Below are 23,300 nucleotides of genomic sequence, written 5' to 3'. Positions count from 1 at the left end.
TGGATGCCCCGTTCAACGCACATAAAAACACCGCAATGGCAACGGAAATGCTGAGGCAGCCGCCGGGTCTTCGAGTCTCGTGCGAGCTCGACATGTCTTTTCTGAAAAGCAGTATTTCATTATGTGATAAGTTCATCTTCGACGGTACAAATGCTCTAGGGGTATAAGCGAATCAGGGATAAGAAACAACGCCAGGTCTCTATATGACAGGTAAGATGCGAAGAAAGAATAAGCATGTCGAGAGCCTAGTTCCAATGCCGCCGAATAATAGGCCGGGCAGGATCCCAGGGCCCAATGACCACATTCTTGTACTTCTGCAGGGAAATGAGCCACCAACTACAACCGCCCATGGCCAACGCAGTCAAGATGCTCCCTAGCACGGAGCCGATGATGGCTGATGCCCATCCGCCCCTGAGTGTGACGCCCACGGCACCTCCAGCAACAACCACCAAGGCAAAGGTCAAAAGAGCGTGGCCCGTCCAGGACTTTTGACGCAATTGGCGGCGGAAGATGGGGAACAGACCAAAGACTTCCATTGAAAAAAGCATCAGGCTGAACACGTGGGTGGTGGTCGGAAGACGGGACGCGAGTACCGTGGACGCCATTACGGCGGCATTGGTAGAAAGAGAAGCCGGGAATTTGGTGGCGTCGGCGCCCTCTCCGCTTCCGTAGTCAAAGGAGAAAATATTCGTGATTAAGAGCCAACAGCTCACTGCCCAGATGGAGTCGCTCGCAGTGGATTTTGTCAGCGATTTAAGAATCGGACTGAGTCCGAGCAGGGAAAAATAGATTAAAAAGGCCGATTTGACGGTAGAAAGACGCTGTCGATTGCGAGATGAGAAAAGTGATGATCGGCTGGCTTCCGGGAGTAATGAAGCTTCGGTATTGCCCAAGACGGTGGCTGGGGAGGCCGAGGGTGCTATATTGTGTGTGGTTGCATCCCGCACTGCGTCAGAGCTTCCGGCGAGATCTGTGCTTGGCCTAGACAGTTGCTCCCGAGATTCGTTGCTAGACATCGTCAGACCAAGCCCATGGATCGGGCTGGTGGTGGAACCATTAGGCTGCGCATGATTGCCATGCGGGTTGGCAGCGCTAGTCATCGAGCTGGAGCTGGAGCCATCGTCAACTCCCGCGGTGCCATCTGCAACCTGTGGAGCTTCCTCATGCTCTTTCCCGATCCAGTTGTCCCACAGTGTCCAGCCCATTGCAGTGCCGACACTCCCCCAGCAAACGATCGAGACGGGGCTCACTCTATCCTGGACGATCCCGACGAAACAGCAGACAAAAATGACGACGGAGCACACATGTTGCACAATCACAGTGGAATCAGCCACGAGAGGCCAGAAATCGTAAGGGCGGACCCGAGGGTTCCGCTGCAGATGATCTAGAAAAGTTTCGGTGTCGGTGTAGTTATCTGGATCTATGGTCGACCGTCAGCATTCATCGATCTGGCACCAGAGGCAGCAACATACATGACTGCTTGACCCAGAGAAGCTTTTTCCAAGCTCCCTTCCGCCTCCGACGTCCGCTCGTCCCTCGCAGTCTCCGAATATCCTTGTGGTTTGGATTCGCACCGAGCAGTGCAGTCTCCGGCCGCAACGCGGCCATGCCGGTGGCCGTAGCATCACCGTTCAGGGCGCGGAAATTATCCGCATAGTGCGCAGGCGCGGAGCGAATCCTTGAGATAGAATGCGCAAAGTACGCGTCCTCCGGTGCCAGACGATTGGGGTCGGGTAGGGTTCGCTCTAGTCCAGGAGGGTTCGAACGGTTCGGGTGAGTGTCGACGGGTATCGGTGGAGGGAAAGGGGACAACGAGGGAGGTGGTGAATTCATTGAGCTGACACGGTTATGATCGCAGCATCGTTGGACCAGGAAAGAGAGCGTCAGGTTTCCACCGTCGATACCTAACGGGTTTGCTTTAATTCAATTGACATTCAAGACACAAGAGGACGCGGCAAGGTGGCTGACTCAGCAGATCAGTCATGTGATCTCGAGGTATATGCTGTGGACAGATGGTTGAACGGCTAAGAACTCTTTATTCGAATGGGTTCAGGAGTATATTTATATAAGCAGGTAGAAATGTTCTGCCAAATGACGTCTGGCTTGGCATAATGAATATATCCCCTGGCTAGAAATGAAAGATTGTTGGAAGGCAGATTCGTTACATTCACATTTACCTAGTATTGTACAAAATTCCTTGAATATCTCACAAGCGCCCCCCAAAGGTTGACGTTGTGACAGACAGGGTGTGTAAACCAACAATATCCACAGAGCTTCGCAAATATTGTTCAACAGATCCTCAACACCTCCAGTTCTTTCGGACATCAGCAACTCATAAACATCTAAAACACCGGCTTGATATCAATGACGAGAATGCCAACCCCGCCAGAGAGCTGGTCAATGTCCTCGCACAAGATACGGAACTCATCCTGACATCCTTCCCCGATATACCGAATGCCCTCAACACCTGGAATCTGGCACGCAAGAGCCATAGAACTAGCTTTGCGAGCGCTCCGGTAGAACTCGCGTGCTTTTTTGAAAAAGACATCGACGTTCTCGCAATCCCCCACGGAGAAACAACGCGTCATCTCAGATGTCTCCGATACGAGCTTGAATCGCGCTTTGGTGATGCGCGAAGATGGTGTGGGGGTGGGGGCAAAGAGACGTCGTCGCACATTCCGGTCGGTGGAATGGTCTGAGGATACTTCACTAAGTTCGCGTTTCGATGCCTGATCAGCCCAGAAAGCTTGGTCCTTTGTTTTCTGCGGTGACGGTCTCTCGTCATCTTCAGAAGCTTGTGTAATCGGACTAGGCGTAGGTGCATAGAGCACAGGTTCCGAGAAGGTCGGGTATGGGTGAAGACTCTTGCCGCTTGCGTGGTTCGCGGAATCTGCAGGTGAAGAGTCCTTGTTCTTCTTCGGCGTGGTAATGGCTCGTAGAAGTAGAGGGTTATCCTGCGCGTAATCGAACATTTTGGGGTCAAACCGAATCTTTTTGTCATCGAGTATGGGAACCCTCACAGCGGACACCTCGCAGTCCCATTGTTGGGTGACACCGAGCCACGCAAGGAGGTATTGACCTTTCAAACTCTTGGTGGTCATCCTGGGGCGAATACTAGTGGGAGCAACCAGCTCTCCAAGGCCTTTCTCCGACAGAAGAACCATGACGAAGTAAGGATGAGAAATTGCATGGGTGATGACCTTGTAAATAGCAAGCTGCAGTTCGTCGCCATCCCGGTCAAAGATCATGAAAGGACCCGATCGCGATGCAGACCAGGATCTTGTGGCGCACGGTGGCAGCTTTTCAGAATTTGCAACGTGCCACTCCTTGAGAATAGCGCGAAGGCCGGCGGGGAAGACATTTCCTGGACCAGAGACACGTTGGAAGTACAGAAAAGCACGGCTTGAAACGGGTGGAACGTCTGCGGGGCGAGGTAGTTTAAGATCTGGACTGCCGAGAGGTTCAAAGGGCGCGGAGGTCTCACTCGGCAGGGAGGATGGCTGATTGGCGTTCTCATCGAGTTCAGTTGTGTCAGAGACGTTTGACAGCGCCGAACTTCCACAAGGAGGTAGATGAAGAGGCTTGGTAGAATCGACACCACCATTCACGGTGGAAATCGAGCTGTCCTTCAGCACAGGAATATCTTGGATGATAGTATCTTCATCACGTTCGCTAATGTGCGAGGGTAGATCCGACAGTGGCGAGCTCGCTGTAAGAGGCGGTTGAAGAAGTCTAACAAGTGTAGAGCACGCGGTCACGGTATTCTCCTTCGCCACAGCTTCTTGCTGGCTGGTTGTAGGTTCATCCAGCTCCTCAGCGTCGGAGCCATCTGGTACTGAGAGGCCCCGACGACGCAGACGACGATGCGGACGACCGCGAGAAGCCTCGAGCATCTCAGTCCCGGCATCGCTGATATCAATCACGGAGTCAGAGACGATTTGTGGGACGTTTGAAGTGGAAGACACGTCCTCAAGAAGAGCCTGATGAACAGTCGGTGCCGCAGGTGCAACAAGCTCCTTGGGACTTGGAGAGACGGGGGGTCAGCCATGGCTGCAAGTTGAAACGAGAATTGTTTTGAAAGAAGCGATCTCGGTTGCTCCAGTTGAATCAAGAGAGATAGGGAGAGTGGAGGTGGGAAGAAAGGAGGAGAGAGATGAAGACGGAAAAGGAAGTTGGTAAAGAGAGCAAAACACAGAGAGCCGAGGGAGGTGGGAGAAGGAGAAGGAGAAGGAAAAGCAACAGCCAAGCGTGGTAAGAGAGCATAAACAAGCTTGCTCTACCTGAAAAGCCCAACCAAACATAGACACGGACATGGATTCTAGTAAGATAATACACCACGGCCAGCTAAAATAACTCGGCCGCCATTCTATATGGAAACCAACTCTTTCTAATATGCTCGGAGATGGTGACCGGGGTATACAGAGGATTCGGAGGAACGGACAGATAGATGCACACGCTCGAAGACCGTGGCCGAGAGCGGGTGAGAGAGGATGAGGAATGGACAAGAAGCTCTATGACGAGCTTGACGGTCCATTCGGTGGATCTTGGTTGAGAATATTGTTCTGGACGAGGTTGCGCACCGCCTGCGGTGCAGCCACGTCGTCGATACTATTGCGGCGGCCCCAGTTTTGTGGCTGTCGGCGGATAAAAGCACCAACAGCACCCAGGTAGCCTTCGTGACGCAGGAAATAGGCCTGCTTCTCGCCCTTGGACCAGAAGCGGATGGCGTAGGAGAGCGTGTTCATGGTCTGGCGGTGGCCGCGGATAAAGGAGCCGCCAAAGTAAATGTGCTTCACTTGGTGTTTCTCCGACTGGAGATAGGCAATTTGACCAATGTTGTTACTGTCACAGGTCAACACAATCCGGCATAAAAGATCAAAGGGCAAAAGCATACCTAATGGCATAAAGCAAGCTCCGGCTCATGTCTTCGTGGCGAAAATTGACGTCGCCGTTGCTTGGGCCGCCATCTTCTTCTTGCAGCAGGCCTTCGCCGTCCTCGGCACCTCGCTCGGCGGCATTTTTCAACCGGAAGACCTTGCCAAAAGTGCTCGCGATGGCGGTGCTCTTGAGCCCGATCTTGTTATAGTCCATGCCGTAGATGTCTCCGACAAGCATGTCCACGCCACTGTTATCGCCGCGGTCCGCCATGGCCAGCATGTCGTCAAAAGTGCGAGCGCCCGTCAACAGCGACATAATTCCCCAGAACGTGCCACCGCCAAGATGTGTTCCCCCCACCCGCTGGAATTGTCGAGGGCCCGACACCTTGATCATGGATACGCCGGATCCGATGTTGACGAGCAGATACGGGTAGACATCCGGTCGGGCCTCGGCAAATTGCATGGGCTCGACATCGGCGTCGCTGTAGGTAAAAACTTCGTTGGGGATTTCGGTAATGAAAAAATCGAGGCCTGGTGAGAGGGGTTTGGTTAGCCTGCATCCCGCGCATTCCGTCCGTCCGTCCGCCGGGCACCCCTACCAATGATCAGGCATTCCATCTCCTCCTCGCGCAAAATATTCACATCCAGCGCCTCCTTGAGCTTGTCGTAGAATTTGAAGGCGCCGCCGCCGGTGGCGACCACGCATAACTCGTCCCGGACGGAGCCATTGCTGCGCTCGTGTTCCTCCTTCAATTGGCGAATGAAGTTGATGCAGATATCGATGCGATGGGTCTCAAAGTTGATGAAATTCATGCGACCGCCATTATCGGCAGCGTCCAGCTCGCGGGTGAAATAGACGAGCTTCGCCAGTGATCCGCCGATCTGGAAGATCCCAATCCGTCAGTATTTCGGCGGGGGAGAAGATTGCGGGGCGAAAAAGAAAATTCAGAACAGCGAGAGAAAGAGAAGGACTCACGTCAACAGCGACATGGCTAACTACACCGGTATGATGGGGCAGGCGGATATCCTTGTTCTCGTAGTGAACCCCTTCGGCATCGACGGGGCTCTTGGACCGGGGCTCGTCGTCGACGATGAAGGCGCCAGTGACGTTGATCTTGACAGCGCCCGGGTTGGTGATAGCCTCCTCGAGACGCGGACGGGGCTTGCGCGACTCGTCCGTGCGATCGGAAGGCATGATATATGGTGGATGGGCAGCAGTTTGCAGCAGCAGAGAAGGTGAGGGACGAAGCTGTCCAGGTAGGGCGTGCCCAGGCATACTGCGTACCGTTCTTTCTGGGCCGAGCGGAACCGGCAGGCGAGCCGAGGTCTAGTATACTCCATAGTATCACATCGTCTACTAGTACTAGACGATGTCGGATACTAGATCAATCTATACAGACCTAACTATCATTTTCGATTATTGTCTGCATTCATTCAACACAGAACAATGACATCCTCATACACGATTGATGGTGAACAAACGTGTCGGCGTGCACCCCCCGTCTATACTTCGTCCATTCTCAACCACCCACAGCAACATCGCCGACTCAGCATCGCCGACTCAGCGATGCCTGCTTGTTTACCTTCTGCCTGCTTTTTCCATTCTATCTCTCTTTCATTCTCAACCTCACACGCCGTCTTTTGGACCTGCTCATCATCCACTGCGTGTCCTGCTGGAGCTCAGTCCTGCATTTAGACACACTCTCCTCCTTTTTTCTCCTGATTCTATTCTCTGCTCCTTTCCCCATCTCACAACTTTCTTTCTTTATTTGACCCTTTCTGTTAATTCTTTCATCCACGATGGAGCAGTTCGCTGAGGACTCCAAGCCCGAGGAGACCATGGAGACGCCTGCTCCTGCTCCTCCTACCACGGAGGATGCTGCTCGTGCTGCCCAGGAGGCTGGATGGACCAAGCCCATTCCCTTCAACTATGATATCGACACCAAAGAAGTCAGAGAGTGGGCTGCCGTCGCGCCCAAGTACGAATGGAAGGACGAGTTCGGCGAGGTTGGACCTCCCGTGCCCGAGCTGGAGGACCAGCTGTTCCGCAACGACTTCATCACTCGCGTGGGATACAAGCTGGACGCGTAAGTAACAAACTTTCACCTGCAACATTCCATCTGACCTGGTCTGTCTGTGTTCAGCCTGAACGCCATCGACGTGACTTGCGAGAGCAAGGATGCCATCAAGCCCATCCTGGACGTAAGTCAACTCGGTCTCCCATATACCTCCGCCTGGCTAACGCACACATACGCAGTGGAAGGACGCCGGGCTGCATCCCGTCATGCTCGAGAACATCCAGCTGTGCATGTACGCGCGCCCCACGCCTATCCAGTCGTACGGAGTCCCTGCGATCCTCCGTGGTCATGATCTCATTGGAATTGCTCAGACTGGTATGCAAAAATCTCTTGGTTCTCATGGCTCCTGCCGCTGACAGACAACAGGCTGTGGCAAGACGGACACTTTCCTCATTCCCATCCTGTCGAAGCTGATGGGCAAGGCGAAGAAGCTGGCAGCTCCTCGTCCCTACGCGGAGAGCTTCGATGCTGCCACACACACTGTTCGGGCTGAGCCCCTGGTGCTGGTTGTGTGCCCTACTCGCGAGCTGGCAACCCAGATCTTTGACGAAGCGCGCCGGCTGTGCTACCGCTCGATGTTACGTCCCTGCGTCGCCTACGGTGGTGCCCCCATTCGCCTCCAGCGCGAGGATCTTCAAAAGGGCTGCGACATTCTGATTGGTACCCCTGGCCGTATTCTTGACTTCATGAACCAGCCGCACGTTCTCTCGCTGCGGCGTGTTCGGTAAGCGCTGCCTCTACTGACACCCCGTAATGACTTGACTAACAATGTACCAGCTACACTGTGGTTGATGAGGCGGATGAGCTGCTGGATTCTAGCTGGGAGCAGGAATTCGTTCGGCTCATGTCTGGCGGAGGTAAGCATGCCCGAACGATTCTTTCATGACCGTCGGCTAACTTCTGGCAAGATGTCAATGAGGACGCCGACCACCACTACCTGATGTTCTCGGCTACTTTCAATAAGGCATGCCGTAAGCTTGCACGCACGTACTTGGGCGAAGAACACGTCCGCATCCGCATTGGCCGTCCTGGCAGCACTCATATCAATGTGGCCCAGCAGGTTAGTATCATCTTGCGCCAGTTCACAACCGGATACTGACTATACTTGAGATTCTCTTTGTTGAGGACCGCTCCAAGAAGCAGGCTCTGTACGATCTGATCATGAGCATGCTGCCTATCCGTACCCTGATTTTCGTCAATACCAAGGACCAGGTCGACTTTGTGGATGATTTCCTCTACAATATGGGTCTGCCCAGCACTTCTATCCACAGTGGCCGTACCCAGATTGAACGCGAGGATGCCATGTATGCGTCCCATGAAGTCTCCTGTTTTGACTCGACTAACACAATTCCAGCCGTGCCTTCCGCACTGCGAAGGCTCCTGTCATGGCCACGACCAGTCTCTCCGCTCGCGGCCTGGATATTGCCAACGTGATGCATGTCATCAACTACGATCTTCCCCGTGGTGACGACGCTATCGGCCAGTACGTCCACCGCATCGGTATGTGCTCTTTGTTCTCCCACATTTGGAATTCGTGGCTAACTATACATTAGGACGCACTGCTCGTATCGGAAACGAGGGCCTTGCAACCTCTTTCTACAACGATGGCGACTCGGACATGGGCAATGATTTGGTCAAGATTCTCATGGAGACTGGCCAGAAAATCCCCGACTTTTTGCAGCACTTTACTCCCTCTGACAATATCCTGGTGTTTGATGATGATAGCAACGACTCGCAGGATGGCGATGCTGACGAGGGAAATGGCACTCAGGGAGGTGGGTGGGGTGCCTCTGAGGAGCCTCAGAATGGTTTCAAGGAGCCCCTTGTTGATGTTGCATCCAATTCTCTGGGTGGCTCGACATGGGCGACCCAGGCTCAGCAGGAGCCCACCAACAACTGGTGAACCAGGTGACATCTGCCAGGACTTTTGATCTACGGGTTTCACGGTTTGATCTGGTGGCTTTCGATGGTTCTGATATTGAACACTTCTTTTCTTTTCGTTTTGTTGCGCACTGGATGACGGGGAACCTGGTGGGAGGATTTCTTTCTTCAGTGAGAGAACTTGGCAGACTTCGTCTCTTCTCTTGCCGGGGATCCTGTGGTCTTGCTGGCGTTGGCGTTATTTCTTTTCCATCACTCCCGCAATTTGAATCTATCCTCTTGCTTTGATCTCCATTGTGTCGTAGACTCGTAGGCGCCTGCCCTCATGGCGGTCGTTCTTGCTGTTGATATCGGGGATGTCTTCTTCGTCCTCTCCTGCCCTTCCTTCTCTTCCTGCAATTCTTCAACCGACCCAACTCCATTCGCTCATTTGAAGGACCCTCCCTTGATCATGAAGTATTTCTTATCCGCAAGGGCATCGTCTGTCCTTTCTGTCGCCGTCGTCCTCTCCACCGCAACAGGGTTGGTCCACCAACTCGCCGAGCCCAACCACTGGAACGAGCTTCGAGATGGTAGCCGCAAATCTCCTCAAAAGCAAAAGGTCATACCACCTCTGGTCATCGACACCTTTCAGAGTGCCACACACAATGACCTGGGCTTCTGGCACGGTTCTGGTGAGAACCTGACCGTCGAGTACAGTCCAGGCTTTGTGCGCTTCACTCCGACAGATCCAGATCAGAACTTCCACACCCAGTTCGACACGGATGGCTGCTTCAGTCTCTGGCCGTGGCAGAATCAGTTCCTGCATGTTGTCTTCGAAGGCACAGATAAATTCAGTGTTTCACTGAACGAACACAACGCCGAGTGCAACCCCCATCGTCGTCCGTTCCCTGGTGTGCCAGATACAGTGGAAGCTGCGCGATATGTGCTGAGGACTATCGTCAGTGAGGATGGTGAGGCCAGTCAAAGCAGAAACTCAACTACTCGACAAGACAAGCCACAGTCACCCGCCGGGAACAGGACCTGGAAGAACGACGGTCCTACTTGGGTGCCTGGTCGGTACAGCAAGACCGAGCTTTACATTCCCTTGTCTCATTTCCACATTGCTCAAAACCGGGTGGTGTCTGTTTCGTTCCATGGCTTCTACACTAACGAGTCAATTACCCTGCACCGCGTCGAGATCGTGCCCATGGTTCCCTCACCGTCGCCGGAGAATGAGTACTTCAGAATACCGAGCAAATTACCGAGCGGCAGGCTTGTTTTTCGCTGTTCGCGGCCGGGGTCTTTCGCGTTTGGCATCGATGATGGACAGCCGCAGCTTGCGCAGGAGGTCATGCAAATCCTGGATAGGGAGAATGTTCGAGTTACTTTCTTCGTTGTGGGCGCTGGACTCCGTGACCCCGAGACCAATTTCACTCAGGTATACCGTGAGATGCTGCAGAAGGGACACCAAGTTGCGCTGCATTCAAACACTCATCCCAAGTATGTTCACAGGGACTCGAACAACCCTTGCAAACAGGCTAACAATACCCAAGGATGGAGGCACTGCCGACTTTGGGAGAAATCGACGACGAGATCCTCCAGACAATGCAGATCTTCAAAGAAAGGCTCAATGTCGAGTGTATGCAGCCCTTCTTTTTTCGCTATTCCTTCATTCTAACCTATCCGCAGCATCATACTTCCGTCCACCCTATGGAACCGTCGGCGCCCGCATGCGCCAGCAGCTCGCCCGGCATCTTCCCAACCCCTACATTGTCAACTGGACCGTCGACGTAGAGGACTGGCTGTGGGCCAACACCACCACGCCTGAGAAACAACTCGAGGCATTCACTAACAGCGTCTCCCGGGGAGGCAACCTCGCTGTCATGCACTATCTCAACCCAACCACGGTCCAGTATCTGCCGCAGTTCATTCAGTTGGTCAAGAATGCAGGTATGCAAATTATGCGCATTGATCAGTGTTTAGAAGATGGACCGCCTTTGTGATGTTCTGTATAGAATGAGGATTGTGCGTGGGTTCCTTTTTTTACCTCATCCTAATTATTCTACTCTATCCTTATTCAGACGTACTTCCTCCAGACGGATACGGTAGAATGCCTTGTAAGCCGAATCCACTCGTTTAAATTGATTCTTCGATCCCAAATATACTCCGCAACACAGCGGACAGAGGGGAATACTCCCAAGAACAGCACAGAGCACGAAGAAAAGAAAGCCGTATATTTCGCAAGAGATGCATGTGTAGCAACGACCCTCGTAACGCCCCAGAGAAAAATGTAGTAAGACAAGCCCCACGGAATATCCCCAGACCGGCATCTATGCGAGGATACCAATGACAAGCATTTTGAAACACAAAGAGAAAAGACCAGAAGACGGGAAAGATGGAGAGCGAGGCGGATGTAGGAGAAAGGGAAGACCGCAATAACCATGACTATTGCGAAAAGATGCGGCCCTGCCACGCCATGCTGAAAGCGTTAAGACACGCCATGCTGAAAGCATTAAGATAGAGAGGATGGGAGTATAGGGCGAGAAAAAGAGGATATGCAGACGGTAGGTAGGGAAGCAGAGGGAGAAAGAGGAAGAGGGAGCAGGTAGCCAAACAAGCCATGCCACCCAGTCATATAGAAAGAGACCAATCAGACCCCCCAATCCGGCGCACTACACAATCCCTTGTTATCCATCATTTTCCGGATCCTGGTCGTCAGCCAGCCAGACACAGCGTCGGAGGCCTTGTTACCAAGACGCGGGTTACCGCCTGTATAACAGGATCCACCCTTGAAGACGAATTGTACGCAGCCCTTCTGCGCCTCGCAAACCTCGCGACAGTCTTCGAAGGATGTAGCGAATGGCTGGTCGTCTTCGGCGTTGTTGTCCCAGTCTAGACGAGTGGGCTGGGTTGCGATTTCGGGGTAGAGATATTCGCGGAAGAGGTCGCTATGTAGCAGGGTGTATTTGTTTTTCTAGATCGGACGTTGGGTTAGAAACCGTAGACAAAATAGAAAAAAGGGGGGCAGAAGAGGAACATACGCGCCAGCGCTTGGACTCGAACTCCCACAGACTTTTGATATCGGCAGGGGTCAAATGGTGTAGAGCCATGGAGGGGAAACACCATGGTTCGCGGTAGAAGCCCTTGGTGAACTCGCTCAGTTCGCCGGGGTGGGAGTTTTGTAGGATCGGCCACGAGAATTCCAGATTGATGCCGGCATCAAAGAGGACCTTGCCCAGGATACAATCCCCGGCCCAGTGGAAGTCCGTATAATCATGCCACTCCTTGGTGTTGGACGTGTAACTCTCCACGGCACGGGTCAGAGCTGGGTTGGAGAGCACGAAGCCCGACCCGCCATGGGCGAAGATGACATCGGCGATTTGGGTTTCCGTGCCAAGGTAGTGCGGCTCCGAGGCGTCGTAATGGCTCAACCACGCCAGCGCGGTCGTCCACGAGACGTAGGTGTCGGCCTCCAGGAAGATAAACCACTTGGCGTTGGGTTTCGTGCGAAGGGCCTCCTGCGCCATGGGCAGGAACTTCCATTTATCAAGCTTCCAGCCGGGATTGTTGGGTTTACCGATGGCGGAATTGGCCACGTCGCTGAAGTCGCTGTCGCCCAGACCCTTGCGCCCTTGTTGCCGGATGCGGTTGTAGATGTCGAAGTCGTGGATGCGATCCCGGACCTCCGGGTCCACGTTGCGGAGAACATCCCGGATCTTGACGCCTTCGATTTCTTCGTCGAAGTCCGACACGATGATGTAGTCGGAGATGCAGCGGAGGGTGGTCGCGAAGTGGATGGGGACTTTGTCTCGCGACTCCGTCACCCCGGTCTTCATCACCACCAGCACATCCTCGATGCCGGGCAGTGGCGGACACACGGGCTCGGGCTCGCCGGTATACTCGGGTTCGGTGGTGGAGGAGAGCTGTCGTGCTGGTGGTGGCTGGAGTCCCGATTGCAGGGTGTAGAGATGGTAGAGGAGGAAGAGAACGGCGGCGGTGGCGACGGCAGCCAGGCGACGGCTGAACCGGCGAGGGAGCATGCTGAGGCTTAACGAGAGTGGGAGGATAAGAGATGCCAGACGGACATCCTGAAGATAGGAGGAGGAAAAGAGAAGGGCTGATCAACACGAATATGTCATGGTGGTGTTAAGGAATTTGACCCACATACCTAGTACAGTACAGCAAGTACCCCTGTCTAAGAAGCCTTGAGTCTGACAACTAAATAATGCGCAAGGATACTGCAGTCTTCTCTTTTATCAATCGGTGCGAGTAATCACCCGACTCGAGGTGCCTGATTATTTTTCTGTAGGCTGGTTTAGTTACACCATGGTTCCCAGGTCTTCCAGATACTGTATACGACTGGAGCGGGCTTCCATTACTCCTCTGGAGAGCGCTGATCCCCGGACACCCACTCCTTCAATGACACTCGGTCTTCGCTATCCGGTAGAAAGCGATTCACTTGAAACGGTGTATCCTGGAACATCTCCGCGCCTGATGCTTCCGAGACGAGATCGACCTGGAAATCCGGAACTCCCTGTACTACGAGCAGTGGCTCCAACAACAAACGCTCCGCAGCGGGCGTTAGAACCACTTCGTCAAATTGATGACCAGTAAGCCACACCCGAATGTGCCGTAACCCTTGCATAGAAGCAATTAAGGTCCAGACTCGTTCCCATTGCTTATACTCTAAGCTGTCCCTCTCAACCTCCGTGAAGGAATTACTCGGCCCTACCTCTAGCGAACAGATGGCTTGGAAGCGCTGAGGCAAGAAGTAGACCGGTAGCAACTCGAGGATGTCCAAGTTCATTCCGATATGGAACACATTTTCTGAATACAGCAGGTCAATGGCTTCGGAATACCTGAGATAATCTGTGAGCATTTGTATTCGTCCTTTGGGTGAACATGATCAATCTCACACTTGTCGGCATGTTAGAAGCAATGGCATCGGATTATAACCCCAGGGCTCGACCGCTCGCAAGCACATTTCTTCATCTCCGCGCAGAACGAGACCGTGACCGCGATGGCTTGTGTCGCTGCACCACACGTTTTTCAGTCTCCCGGTGTCAGTTCGTCGGAGATGAGTGACTCTTCCACCCATGATGTACTCGTATATTTGCCGTCTGACCTCAGGGGGAAGGTTTGTGAGAAGGAAGCTTTGTAACTGGGGCTGTGCATTCGTGATAGCTTCGACAGTGAGCGCTCGCCTGCGCGAAGAAGCTAGCGACATTGACCCTCGCTCCTTCTTTGAGGATTTACGAAGACGACGTAGCGTAGATGAGAAGGAAGAGATGTATCTGCGGCGTTGTCCCGTCATAAGTGGTGGGTCGAACAGAATTCCCCTAGCTACCAGTGTGCGGCTGGTTTAATGAAGCGTGGCCAGTTACATAAAGCGTGTCAGAAATAATCTTGACAATGCATTCACGGGCCATCCGATTGAGGAACCAGTCGCATGGTGAGACTAGGCAAACTATTAGACCCCGGAGAAAGGCGAGATAACAAGGGCCCAGCCGCGATTTGTGACAGTGCTGAATAGAGAGTGGGGAAATAGAGAGAGAAAGAGTGCAGCGAGGGGCCAGGCCTATGATATCGAGGGAATGGTGTTGAACGGCGGATGGGGCGAACAAAGGGCCAAACTGCCTAGAAAGGAAAATCACAAATCCTGATATGACAAGGTATACATTCGTTTTCTTATGTTGTTTAAAAAAAAGTCCATCATTGCTGATCCCGCTTTGCCTTCTTCTCTACCATCTTTGTATGCATCTTAACCAGCTCCGGAATAATCAAGCTCTCAATCTCAATCCCATCACGACTCTTCCCATGTTCCGCGGCAACGGGATCCGCCTCCACCTCTGTATCCGGGGCCGGCACAGTGGTATGCAACCTCCTAGCCTCCACTAAGCCGACCTGGTCCTCGATACCGGAGATACTCTTGCTACGCCGCGACTTGGGCACGCGGATCCAGCGCTCGTGCGGCGGGTCAGGGGTGATGAAGACCACCTCCCATTTCCGTGTTGAGAGCAGATTGCCGATGACGAGGTGGTGCGAGTATCGCTGTAGCGCCGTGCGGGACTTGTAGACTAGTAAGTCCGGATCAGTTTCCAGCTTGAAGGAGACGACCATGCTCCCGTCCGGCGCCCAGCCGTCGACTAAGCGGTGCAGGAACTTGGGGACCGGGTCCAGGTTGATGACGAGCTTCTTGCGGTGCAATTGTGGTTCATCCTCGTTCTCGCCGGTGTAGATATCATCCGACCCGACGGCGTTATCCCGCTTGTCTAAATGGGCAGGCAGCTCCATTGACTGGATCTTATGCTCAGCCATGCGGCTGCGCGGGATGAAAAAGTCGCTGACCGCCGCGGCGAGGAAGAAGAGCGCGTTGGCGCCGAGTGGCCGCATCAGCTTCGCCAGCGACCGCAGCTCGAACATGTACTCCGCGATAGTGGTGAACGGCAGTAGGAGAAGACGATTGTTCTGCTTGGCGTAGCGGTACTTGCGCAGCACATCGCGCATCTCATTTTGATACTCGTCGCGCACGACGATATGTCCACTGTCCGAGTTGGACGGCGCCTCGTCCATGAAGTCCAAGAAACAGTTGGTCGAGTGGCTGTAATGACGCGAGTACGGCAGGAGGCTGTACTGGCGATGCAGAAAGATCACCGCATACCCTTCCTGCAGGAAATACTCGGCGGACGTGGCGCCGCGGGTACCGGCGGAGAAATTGTCGATGAACCGCACCGTCTGCGTTTCGAGCGGGACTGTCGTGCCTCCCGAGGTCACCAGGACCACGCGCCGATTTTCTTCGACGTGGAGTTCAATGAATGCTCGGGCGAGCGCTTCATGATTGGGGAGATTTTTGGGCGGTGGATATTCATTGAAGTAGACCGATTCGGCCTCGGCCGGTGACATTTCACTCAGGTCAGGGGCCATTTTTGTTGTTCAGGTGTGTGCTTTTGTGGGAGAGTGTAGTGTAGCTATTGCAAAAGTGTAGATAGTGTTGAGCCAAAAACGTCTCCAGCAAACCACGGGTGGAGATGGGATATCAAGAAAAGCAACTTCGCATGAGCTAGTGATCCAATTCCCATGAGCTGTCTGTGTTTGCAACAGTGGATGTCTGGGTCACAACAGATAATAATAGTACCCCGCTGTCAAGTTTCAATCGGCATGTTCTTGTCCGCGGGTGACCGGGAAGAGTAGCCGCTGGACCGATGCAGGTTAGGCGTTGGATGAGTGGTGGCCTGCGCCGAGGATGCCGAGGAAGCGGGGTCACGTGGATCCGGATGCGGTCAGAGTATACAATCCTACAACTACAATACTTTCTCTTATTTTCACTTGCAACGGTAGATTGGGAGTTATTTCATAAGCTACGATCACGGCAGGTATTTACTGCGAAGGGCCTGGCTGATTGTGCTCATGCGGCTGGCCATGCCGCCATGCTGCATGTTGCTCATCAGGGCTTCCTCAAGCGCGGATTGTGTGACACTGGCATCTAACAGGGCGATTGTCAATATCTGGACCAGAGACAACAAATCAATCACTTACCATCCAGGTCACTGAAGCTACTCCCCATGCTCGGAGTCCCGTCACTCGCCTCTCGTCCCGATGCGGTAGACTTGCGAGGACTCCGACGAGGCACCTCTCCACGTTGATGAGGGCTCAATGCCCCCATAGCCTGGCTCGATCGCCGACTCTCACCCTGGGGTAGATTGGCAGGGACTCCAGAGCTGGCAGAGCTTGCTGACGACTCGCCAGTAACCGGTATCCGTGGTCTGGGCTGCTGATCTGTGCTGCGCCGTCGCTGTTCCTCTGATCGAAGAGCAGCGCCGAGCTCTTGTACAGGCCTCTCCCTTGACGTTGGTTCGGTCTCTCGACTAAGCGGAAGGAATGCAGGGGTATCATCCTCGTCATCTTCATCCTCGTCGTCGCGTAGACCGGCCCGATGAGTAGAGAATTTCCCGAAGCGCTTGAAACGAGGGGCTTGTTTAGTGTCGTCTTCATCTTCTGACTCTTCCGAAGAGGAGGATGTAAAATCCTCTTCCTGGAGTGGAGGCGACCGCAAGAGCGAAGTAGGTGGTGGCTGTTCACGCCTTGTGAATGACGACCGACGGCCAAACGAATCCCAGCGCTGCTCCTTCCCTTCGCCCGTTGGTGTATCGGTGCGCGATGGATCACGGGAACTGCGGAACTGGTTGATAGTGGTGGTGGATGTCGAACTCGTGCGCCGAGCGGCGGCCGCTGCGTGGTTGTCAGATGATGTTATACATGCCAGGAAGATACTTACCTCGTAGTGGCAGTGTATCGTTTTGCTGTGATACCTGCCTACTCGGACCGTGAGGTCCCTTCTGTAGCTGTCCGCCTAATGCGCCGCTGCCGGATACCGATCCCGGGGCCGGAGACGGAGAAGTTGACTGCGTCGTGGGGACTTTGCGCATTTGAGCCCGCACCTGAGACAACTGTCGGTCGTAGAGCCATGCTGCTTGCTGAAGCAAAAACTGCAAGGTAACATCAAACCTATCCGCACTGTACATGATGGGTTAGCAGGTTAGCAGATTTCGGGCGACTTGGGAATATGAGGTATAGTTTACAGGGCCTTCCCTGTCCAACGTGTTAGCATGGAATAGTTCACGGGAAGATAGAGATTACATACAGTCTATATCATCACCCTTTGATGGGCGCGAAAGGATATCCCATAGTGCTTGGTCTTTGGATGCATTCCATTCAACCTGGGCAGGTCAGTGCATGCCAGAGCTTGACGGACGGGCGGGATACTAACAGGCGGCGGATCGACGAAATCACCCCGGGGGAAAGGCAGGCGGATGAAAACAGTGAACTTGGAGTCCGCTGGGTCCGCTTTAGTGGCCATCTTGACTCCTTCGGAGGCTGGCAATCGAGAGTAGAGCTGGAGACGAAAGACGGAGATGACGACAGCGGGAGCTGAGAACCATTGGCCGGCAGGTGCGTGTGTGTAGTCAGCAGAAGTGCGTGTTCATACATTTATCGCTGTAGTGGACGGAGATGCAAACCGCTTGCTTTCGGCATTTCCGGCCAGATATAACCGTTTTCAGTGTTTATTAGGGTTCAACCGAACGGTGGCAGTATCTAATCCTTGAATATTGGTTATAGATTTAGCTGGTAGTGCCGCCGGAGTGGTGCGTCGCAGTATGAAGTTAGGTCTATGCGAGACATGAAGAAACAGTTTCTTTTGCAATGCCTTCATCGAGCGTCGGTGGGTCTATGCAGGAAATGATCATGATCGAGTCCGAACGCTGACCAGGCCCAGACTGGATACTCCGACCCTGCATTATCATCATCAACGGGGAGGATCGACATTTAATGTCCAGCCGAGGCCCATCTCACTCTCTTTCTCCTCTTTCTCTCTCTCTCTCTGTCAGCAAACCACCATGTCTCTCTGGCGGTATATTTACCACAAATGCTTCGCGGTGATTCTCCGTACCCTCACCCGGATCAGCTGGGTCATCCGGCGGGTCTCGGTTCGCCCAGATGAAGTGCGAACCATTTCATCCCGGGATGCGGGCAGGACCCTCAGGGTGCATGTGTACCGCTCAGGCTCGTTTTCGGGTCCCTCGCCCGTCCTGCTCAACTGGCACGGAAGCGGATTCATGCTTCCTCTCCATGGCAGTGACGATGAATACTGTCGGCGCGTGAGCCGTGAAACCAAATACACCGTGCTAGACTTGCCCTATCGCAAATCCCCCGAACACCCGTTCCCCGCAGCACTCCACGACGTCGAGGACGCTGTCAACTACGTTCTGGGCCGGCCGGACGAATTCGACCTCAGCCATGTATCGCTCTCTGGATTCAGCGCAGGAGCCAATCTCGCCCTAGCGCTCTCTGCGACATTGTTCCCGCCTGCTACGTTCCGCTCCCTGATCGCAATTTACCCGCCACTCGATCTGCACACCGACCCTGGAGCCAAGGTCGCACCAGATCCGTCCGGGCGGGTGATACCCGTCCCAGTTGCGCGCGTCTTCAGCGGCGCCTATGTGCCCATCAACTCCCAATACGATAGACGCGATCCGCGCGTCTCACCGGCCTTTGCGCCGTTGGAGAACTTCCCGCGCCGCCTGCTGGTAGTTACCGCGTCCGGCGACTCTCTTGCCCCCGAAGCGGAGGACTTTGCACACCGGCTCCAGCAGCAGCCGGGCTGGCATGTAGTCTTGAAGCGCATGGAGGGCTGCAATCATGGATGGGATAAGCAGCATCCAAAGCCGGGCACGCCGCAGCACCAGGCCAAGGACGATGCGTACCGTCTGGCCATCGAGATGCTGAACGAGTAATTCTGTAGTTATCTCGAGTGGTGTGCCTGTCCTGGCCCACTTCTCGCGGACCGCGGTTCTGCTCTGGATTGGTATAACCCTAAGCCCTACCTGCCGAGTCGGGCGGAGGAACTGGTGGGAGTTTGGGCCGCCAGGAAGGATTGAGGAACGGATAGTTCGTCAGGCGTCATGGTATTTCCTCCAGCGTGCTCTGTATATAGCATATGCAATAATTCGTTCGTTGTCGGAGTCCATCGTAATTTGCCGTGAATAACTGTACCTCGTGGAACCAAGGAACGGGAAGGCGTGGGTCGGCGGAACAAATAATTCCAAGACAGCGCAGGTTTGGCTTGGCTTTGGCCCTCACTTCCCTGACAGTCCTTTGACCTTTGACCTTTGACCATTGACCCCCCAACCCCAACCAACCCCCTTCGTGTCTCATCCCTCGCCCCCAAATATAACGCATGCCGTGCTTGCGCATTCTCTCGTCCACCGTGCTCGACGTACCGTGGACGAGCCCGCTCCTTTTCTAACTCTTGTTCACCTCCAGCCGAGCCGGCGCATTTCCTCTCTACCCCGATCTCCCACCCCTTCCGCCGTGCGCGCCCGCGGGTCAGGCGCCACGTCAGTCCCTGTACAGTACAGAAAGAAAGAAAAGAAGAAACAAGGAAGCCGGAGATAATGCAACACATGGAGCCAAGTCCAACAGCCGCCGGCCCCATCCTCGATGAGGACCAATACCGATGGGCAGTTCTCCAGCAGCCCTCCGCCGAGGCCGAACAGGCGCGGCTGCAGCAGCTGGCTGATGAGGCGCGGCAGTTGGGACTGAAAGTACCGGAGATCGAGGCATCAGCACCGCTGGCCGCCTCGATCGCGTCGGGAATGGTCGACCTTACCTCTCCGGTGCTCTCGTCAGGATCGTCGACAAATCGCAATTCCAGCTGCGGTGATATCACCCCGTCGCGCGAGCCGGTCTCGCATTCCCCCTCTCCTCTCGACCAGGTCGTCTCGTCCTTCTCGGAAATCACCTTCGCCTCCTCGGACCATGTCAAGCCTAGCAGTACGCGGTCGCTAGCCTCGTTTTCCACCCGTCCGACGTCCTACTGTTCCAGCGAGGGCAAAGCGAACCACCATGGCAGCAGTTCTTACAGCCAAAGTGATTGGTTCGCAGCCAGGAAGGCGAATCGAAATTCCATGCTCAGTATCGCCTCCTTCGCCTCGTCCTCCGATAAGAAAGAGAAGCGGCGAAGCAGTTTGAAGGAGGCGATTGGGCGCATTTATTTCCGCAAAAAACGGGCTTCGTCGACGGTCGTGCTGCCTCCCGAGTCGCACGTCACCGTTGCAAAGGGCGAAAGTGGAAGCGTGGAACGAATATATCTCGAGTCCAAGCCCGACCCCAGCCAACGTCCAGGAACTGCTCCCGGCGGTAACACCGATAACTCGTTTCTCCGGCTAGAGATCCCCGTCTTTGACAAAGAAGCGCTTCAGAGGAGCGTGGATGATCCACAGCTGAGCGAGATGTCGGAACGGCATCGTTTGGAAAGAAATCGGCACGTCGCATTCCAGGAAGCCTCCCTCAGCATCCTCCGGCGCCGGCACGAGGCCGTTGTTTCCGCGCGGCAGTCCGAGAACCGGCGCCTGGTGGAAGAAAAGGCCGAGAAGGTTCGACAAATCCTCCCTCCTTCCTTTCCTTTTTGGTGTTGTTTTAATTAACGGTTGTAATTAGAATATTGCCGCCGCCGCTCGCATCGAAGAACGCCAGCTCGCGATGGAATTAGAACAGCAGCGTGAGTTCGAGCGCGCCAAGGTCAACTCGCGCACACGCATCAAGCACATGGAAGGCTACTTCCGCAACGCCAGTCCGCCGCCGTCTTCCTCCTCGCCCACCGCTCCAACAACAGGATCTTCCGAGTCCATGAGCTCCGATGTGACCACCCCGTCGCCAGCGCGCCGTTTCACGCGCCAGCACATGGAGCAGCTGGAGCAACAATACCACGCCCACGAGTCCATGGATTCGCTGCACGAAGCCCGGCTCAAGGTCCTCCGCGAACGTCAAGAGCTCAAACTCCAAGAAGCCATTGCGCGCATGGAGCAGGAACTGGAGAAGATGGGCCAGCAGCATGTCCAAGATATCAGCAACCTGCAAAGTGAGCAGCAGCGCGAAGAGGCCGCTTTTCTGCAGGCGTTGGAGGCGAAAAAGACCGCCCTTCGGTACCGCTGGCATCTCGAGGAAGCGATCCTCCGTTGCCAACTCGAAACGCAGCATGGTCGGTTGTATGGCCCGCTGCCTCCGCTGACATTTACCGGCCAATCTTCGGAGACGACAGCCACGCCACCGATCTCTATCCCGGAACGGTCTTCGTCTCTGGCCGGGCCGGCGCTTTAGTCAATTTCTTTCTTATGTTTTTGGATATATCCCATTTTTGTGATACCCATTTTACCCTCAGTATCGTCTGTCTTTCTTTTCTTGTGATGACCATTTATCATTGTTTTAATTTTTTTTTTTCTACATGTCGTGCTCTACATACGCATTGCGGCGGTAGTCTGATGATCATTCGTTGTGCATAGCCTTGATCTTGGTATATAGGTGCAGCTCATTGAATAGAAATCTCATTTATATAGTTCTGATCCATGAATCATAGTTAGGTATGGGGTATCTCGAGTATTGCATTCATGTCTGTTCGTTTCGTAACTTAGGCAGCCTCACGCAGCCGTTCCAGAATAGTTTCCGCTCTCCCACCAGAACCAGTCATAGCCTCTTCAGTCTTCTTATCTCGACCCTGGTCCCCAATCACAACGGCCCTCTCTACAAGACCCGTATTGGACAACTTGAACCGCCCAACCCGGCCATCTTCCCACTCTAGCCGCACATACCGCGCCTCCAGCGCCGTAGACGAAAGAGACACAATCCCAGTACCCTCAACCGGTGCCGTGGCCACGGCCTTGCTTGACTCCGTCAATGCCAATTTCTCACGCAGAAGATCAACAGCATCAACACGGACATGCCACGCCACAAGCTCGCGGCGCAGTTCCCGGACGAACCCACGCACGTCCTGTTTTCGCGCAGCCTTTCCCGACTGCTTCCACGGCTTTAAAGGACCGTCGTCGTCCTCCTCCTCCTCTTCGTCTTCGGGGTCCATACTCTCCCCCCGCTCCTCCCCATTCCAATCGCCGTCCCGCCTAGAGGGTGGCAGATACACCTGCTCCAATCTCGCAATGGAAATAAACGCAGGCACGGTATGCCTATAGACACGCAACAGTCTCCGAGGACGTCCCGCACCGGCATGGGCACCGGCACTTCTGGGCGTGCGTTCCCGACGCAAGAGAACATAGTACGGTTTGGTGAAGCGCCCATTGCGCGCGCAGATATCAATGCGCAGACCTAGTAGTTCACCTGAGGACGTCGGGGAGGGATCTTTGAAAGGAAACGCGGTCGTCCCGAAGGCGACGCGGTGGTGGTTCGAGTCGGAGTGTGTTCCCGCTGCGCGGACGAGGGGTGAGATGGAGGAGATGTTGTCGAGGGATGTTGTTATTCGTGGTCTTTGCAGAAGTTTCTGGATTGGGTCTGAGGTGAGGAGGCTGGATGTGAGGACTCGGCGGCGTCGGTGGAGGGCGCGGACTTGTTTGGGGTGTTAGAAGGGTGCTTGGTTGGTTTGGAGATTAGGGGAATGGGGCTTACTTTGACTGCGGATAGAGGTAATTTCTGAGTCCAAGCGCCCCTCGCGGGGGTCTGGGGACGGAGAGGGAGGTTGGTTCATGGCTGGGTTGGAGAGACGAGGTGAGGTGAAGCTGCTGCTCTGGTTATCGCGGGTCCGTTGTTTGTTTGGGCACGTGATGAGATCCTGATCATTGTAGATCCCTTCCCTCTGTAGTATCTTTCCGGGCCTTATTTGTCTAGCACCGTTTGAGCTGCTCTGGATTCACTTATAGTTGACTGACCGCTCCCTTGGATACGACTATCGACTATTGGCACTCATAGTGGAATAAAAGCGAGTAGGAATAGTTTGTAAATTCAAACCCCTGATACGTACTAGACGTACTAGTCTATACAACACCGGGCCCTGGTAGCGGCAGTGGCGCAGCAAGTTTACGAGCGCCTGTTTAATGTCCGAGCGTCATTGCTGACACCTCATCAGAGTCTCTACGCCCAGTCCACGCTAAATAGGTCATTTCATATCAATGACATGAAGGGATCTCCTGGCCCTCGGCAG

General features: G+C 54.2%; 12 protein-coding genes across 12 annotated transcripts; 4 read left to right on the top strand and 8 right to left on the bottom strand.

The window, feature by feature from the left end:
• Window positions 1-245: 245 nt before the first annotated feature.
• On the bottom strand, window positions 246-1,833 carry pigc (phosphatidylinositol N-acetylglucosaminyltransferase; the record flags this gene model as incomplete). The annotated part of the gene is made up of 2 exons (XM_057197338.1): window positions 246-1,420; window positions 1,473-1,833. 2 exons carry the CDS (start codon window positions 1,831-1,833, stop codon window positions 246-248), a joined length of 1,536 nt encoding a protein of 511 aa, XP_057054734.1.
• A 509-nt stretch (window positions 1,834-2,342) lies between these two features.
• On the bottom strand, window positions 2,343-4,048 carry N7474_005922 (uncharacterized protein; the record flags this gene model as incomplete). The annotated part of the gene is given in 2 exon segments (XM_057197337.1): window positions 2,343-4,023; window positions 4,035-4,048. 2 exon segments carry the CDS (start codon window positions 4,046-4,048, stop codon window positions 2,343-2,345), a joined length of 1,695 nt encoding a protein of 564 aa, XP_057054733.1.
• Window positions 4,049-4,511: 463 nt separating this feature from the next.
• Window positions 4,512-6,072, bottom strand: N7474_005921 (pantothenate kinase; the record flags this gene model as incomplete). Its single annotated transcript, XM_057197336.1, has 4 exons — window positions 4,512-4,842; window positions 4,895-5,408; window positions 5,477-5,759; window positions 5,854-6,072. The coding sequence occupies 4 exons, from the start codon at window positions 6,070-6,072 to the stop codon at window positions 4,512-4,514; spliced, it is 1,347 nt and encodes a 448-aa protein (XP_057054732.1).
• A 605-nt stretch (window positions 6,073-6,677) lies between these two features.
• N7474_005920 (DEAD/DEAH box helicase) lies at window positions 6,678-8,858 on the top strand (the record flags this gene model as incomplete). The annotated part of the gene is made up of 9 exons (XM_057197335.1): window positions 6,678-6,964; window positions 7,022-7,079; window positions 7,135-7,270; window positions 7,322-7,679; window positions 7,733-7,812; window positions 7,864-8,015; window positions 8,066-8,259; window positions 8,310-8,455; window positions 8,509-8,858. 9 exons carry the CDS (start codon window positions 6,678-6,680, stop codon window positions 8,856-8,858), a joined length of 1,761 nt encoding a protein of 586 aa, XP_057054731.1.
• Window positions 8,859-9,161: 303 nt separating this feature from the next.
• Window positions 9,162-10,821, top strand: N7474_005919 (polysaccharide deacetylase family protein; the record flags this gene model as incomplete). The annotated part of the gene is made up of 3 exons (XM_057197334.1): window positions 9,162-10,318; window positions 10,372-10,457; window positions 10,508-10,821. The coding sequence occupies 3 exons, from the start codon at window positions 9,162-9,164 to the stop codon at window positions 10,819-10,821; spliced, it is 1,557 nt and encodes a 518-aa protein (XP_057054730.1).
• Window positions 10,822-11,468: 647 nt separating this feature from the next.
• N7474_005918 (glycosyltransferase family 31 protein) lies at window positions 11,469-12,858 on the bottom strand (the record flags this gene model as incomplete). Its single annotated transcript, XM_057197333.1, has 2 exons — window positions 11,469-11,792; window positions 11,860-12,858. The coding sequence occupies 2 exons, from the start codon at window positions 12,856-12,858 to the stop codon at window positions 11,469-11,471; spliced, it is 1,323 nt and encodes a 440-aa protein (XP_057054729.1).
• Window positions 12,859-13,193: 335 nt separating this feature from the next.
• N7474_005917 (uncharacterized protein) lies at window positions 13,194-13,625 on the bottom strand (the record flags this gene model as incomplete). The annotated part of the gene is made up of 1 exon (XM_057197332.1): window positions 13,194-13,625. One exon carries the CDS (start codon window positions 13,623-13,625, stop codon window positions 13,194-13,196), a length of 432 nt encoding a protein of 143 aa, XP_057054728.1.
• Window positions 13,626-14,530: 905 nt separating this feature from the next.
• On the bottom strand, window positions 14,531-15,742 carry N7474_005916 (phosphopantothenate--cysteine ligase CAB2; the record flags this gene model as incomplete). Its single annotated transcript, XM_057197331.1, has 1 exon — window positions 14,531-15,742. The coding sequence occupies one exon, from the start codon at window positions 15,740-15,742 to the stop codon at window positions 14,531-14,533; it is 1,212 nt and encodes a 403-aa protein (XP_057054727.1).
• Window positions 15,743-16,182: 440 nt separating this feature from the next.
• On the bottom strand, window positions 16,183-17,675 carry N7474_005915 (uncharacterized protein; the record flags this gene model as incomplete). The annotated part of the gene is made up of 6 exons (XM_057197330.1): window positions 16,183-16,301; window positions 16,355-17,047; window positions 17,094-17,332; window positions 17,398-17,407; window positions 17,460-17,535; window positions 17,586-17,675. The coding sequence occupies 6 exons, from the start codon at window positions 17,673-17,675 to the stop codon at window positions 16,183-16,185; spliced, it is 1,227 nt and encodes a 408-aa protein (XP_057054726.1).
• A 538-nt stretch (window positions 17,676-18,213) lies between these two features.
• Window positions 18,214-19,110, top strand: N7474_005914 (putative esterase/lipase; the record flags this gene model as incomplete). Its single annotated transcript, XM_057197329.1, has 1 exon — window positions 18,214-19,110. One exon carries the CDS (start codon window positions 18,214-18,216, stop codon window positions 19,108-19,110), a length of 897 nt encoding a protein of 298 aa, XP_057054725.1.
• Window positions 19,111-19,779: 669 nt separating this feature from the next.
• N7474_005913 (uncharacterized protein) lies at window positions 19,780-21,475 on the top strand (the record flags this gene model as incomplete). The annotated part of the gene is made up of 2 exons (XM_057197328.1): window positions 19,780-20,751; window positions 20,816-21,475. 2 exons carry the CDS (start codon window positions 19,780-19,782, stop codon window positions 21,473-21,475), a joined length of 1,632 nt encoding a protein of 543 aa, XP_057054724.1.
• Window positions 21,476-21,782: 307 nt separating this feature from the next.
• On the bottom strand, window positions 21,783-22,847 carry N7474_005912 (uncharacterized protein; the record flags this gene model as incomplete). Its single annotated transcript, XM_057197327.1, has 2 exons — window positions 21,783-22,708; window positions 22,769-22,847. 2 exons carry the CDS (start codon window positions 22,845-22,847, stop codon window positions 21,783-21,785), a joined length of 1,005 nt encoding a protein of 334 aa, XP_057054723.1.
• Window positions 22,848-23,300: the final 453 nt, after the last annotated feature.

This window comes from Penicillium riverlandense, assembly GCF_028828495.1.
Source record: "Penicillium riverlandense strain IBT 135883 chromosome Unknown utg000003l_segment0_segment0, whole genome shotgun sequence".
Classification (NCBI taxonomy): domain Eukaryota; kingdom Fungi; phylum Ascomycota; class Eurotiomycetes; order Eurotiales; family Aspergillaceae; genus Penicillium; species Penicillium riverlandense.
Note: the sequence above shows the minus strand (reverse complement) of the source record. Positions and strands in the feature narration are given on the sequence as shown.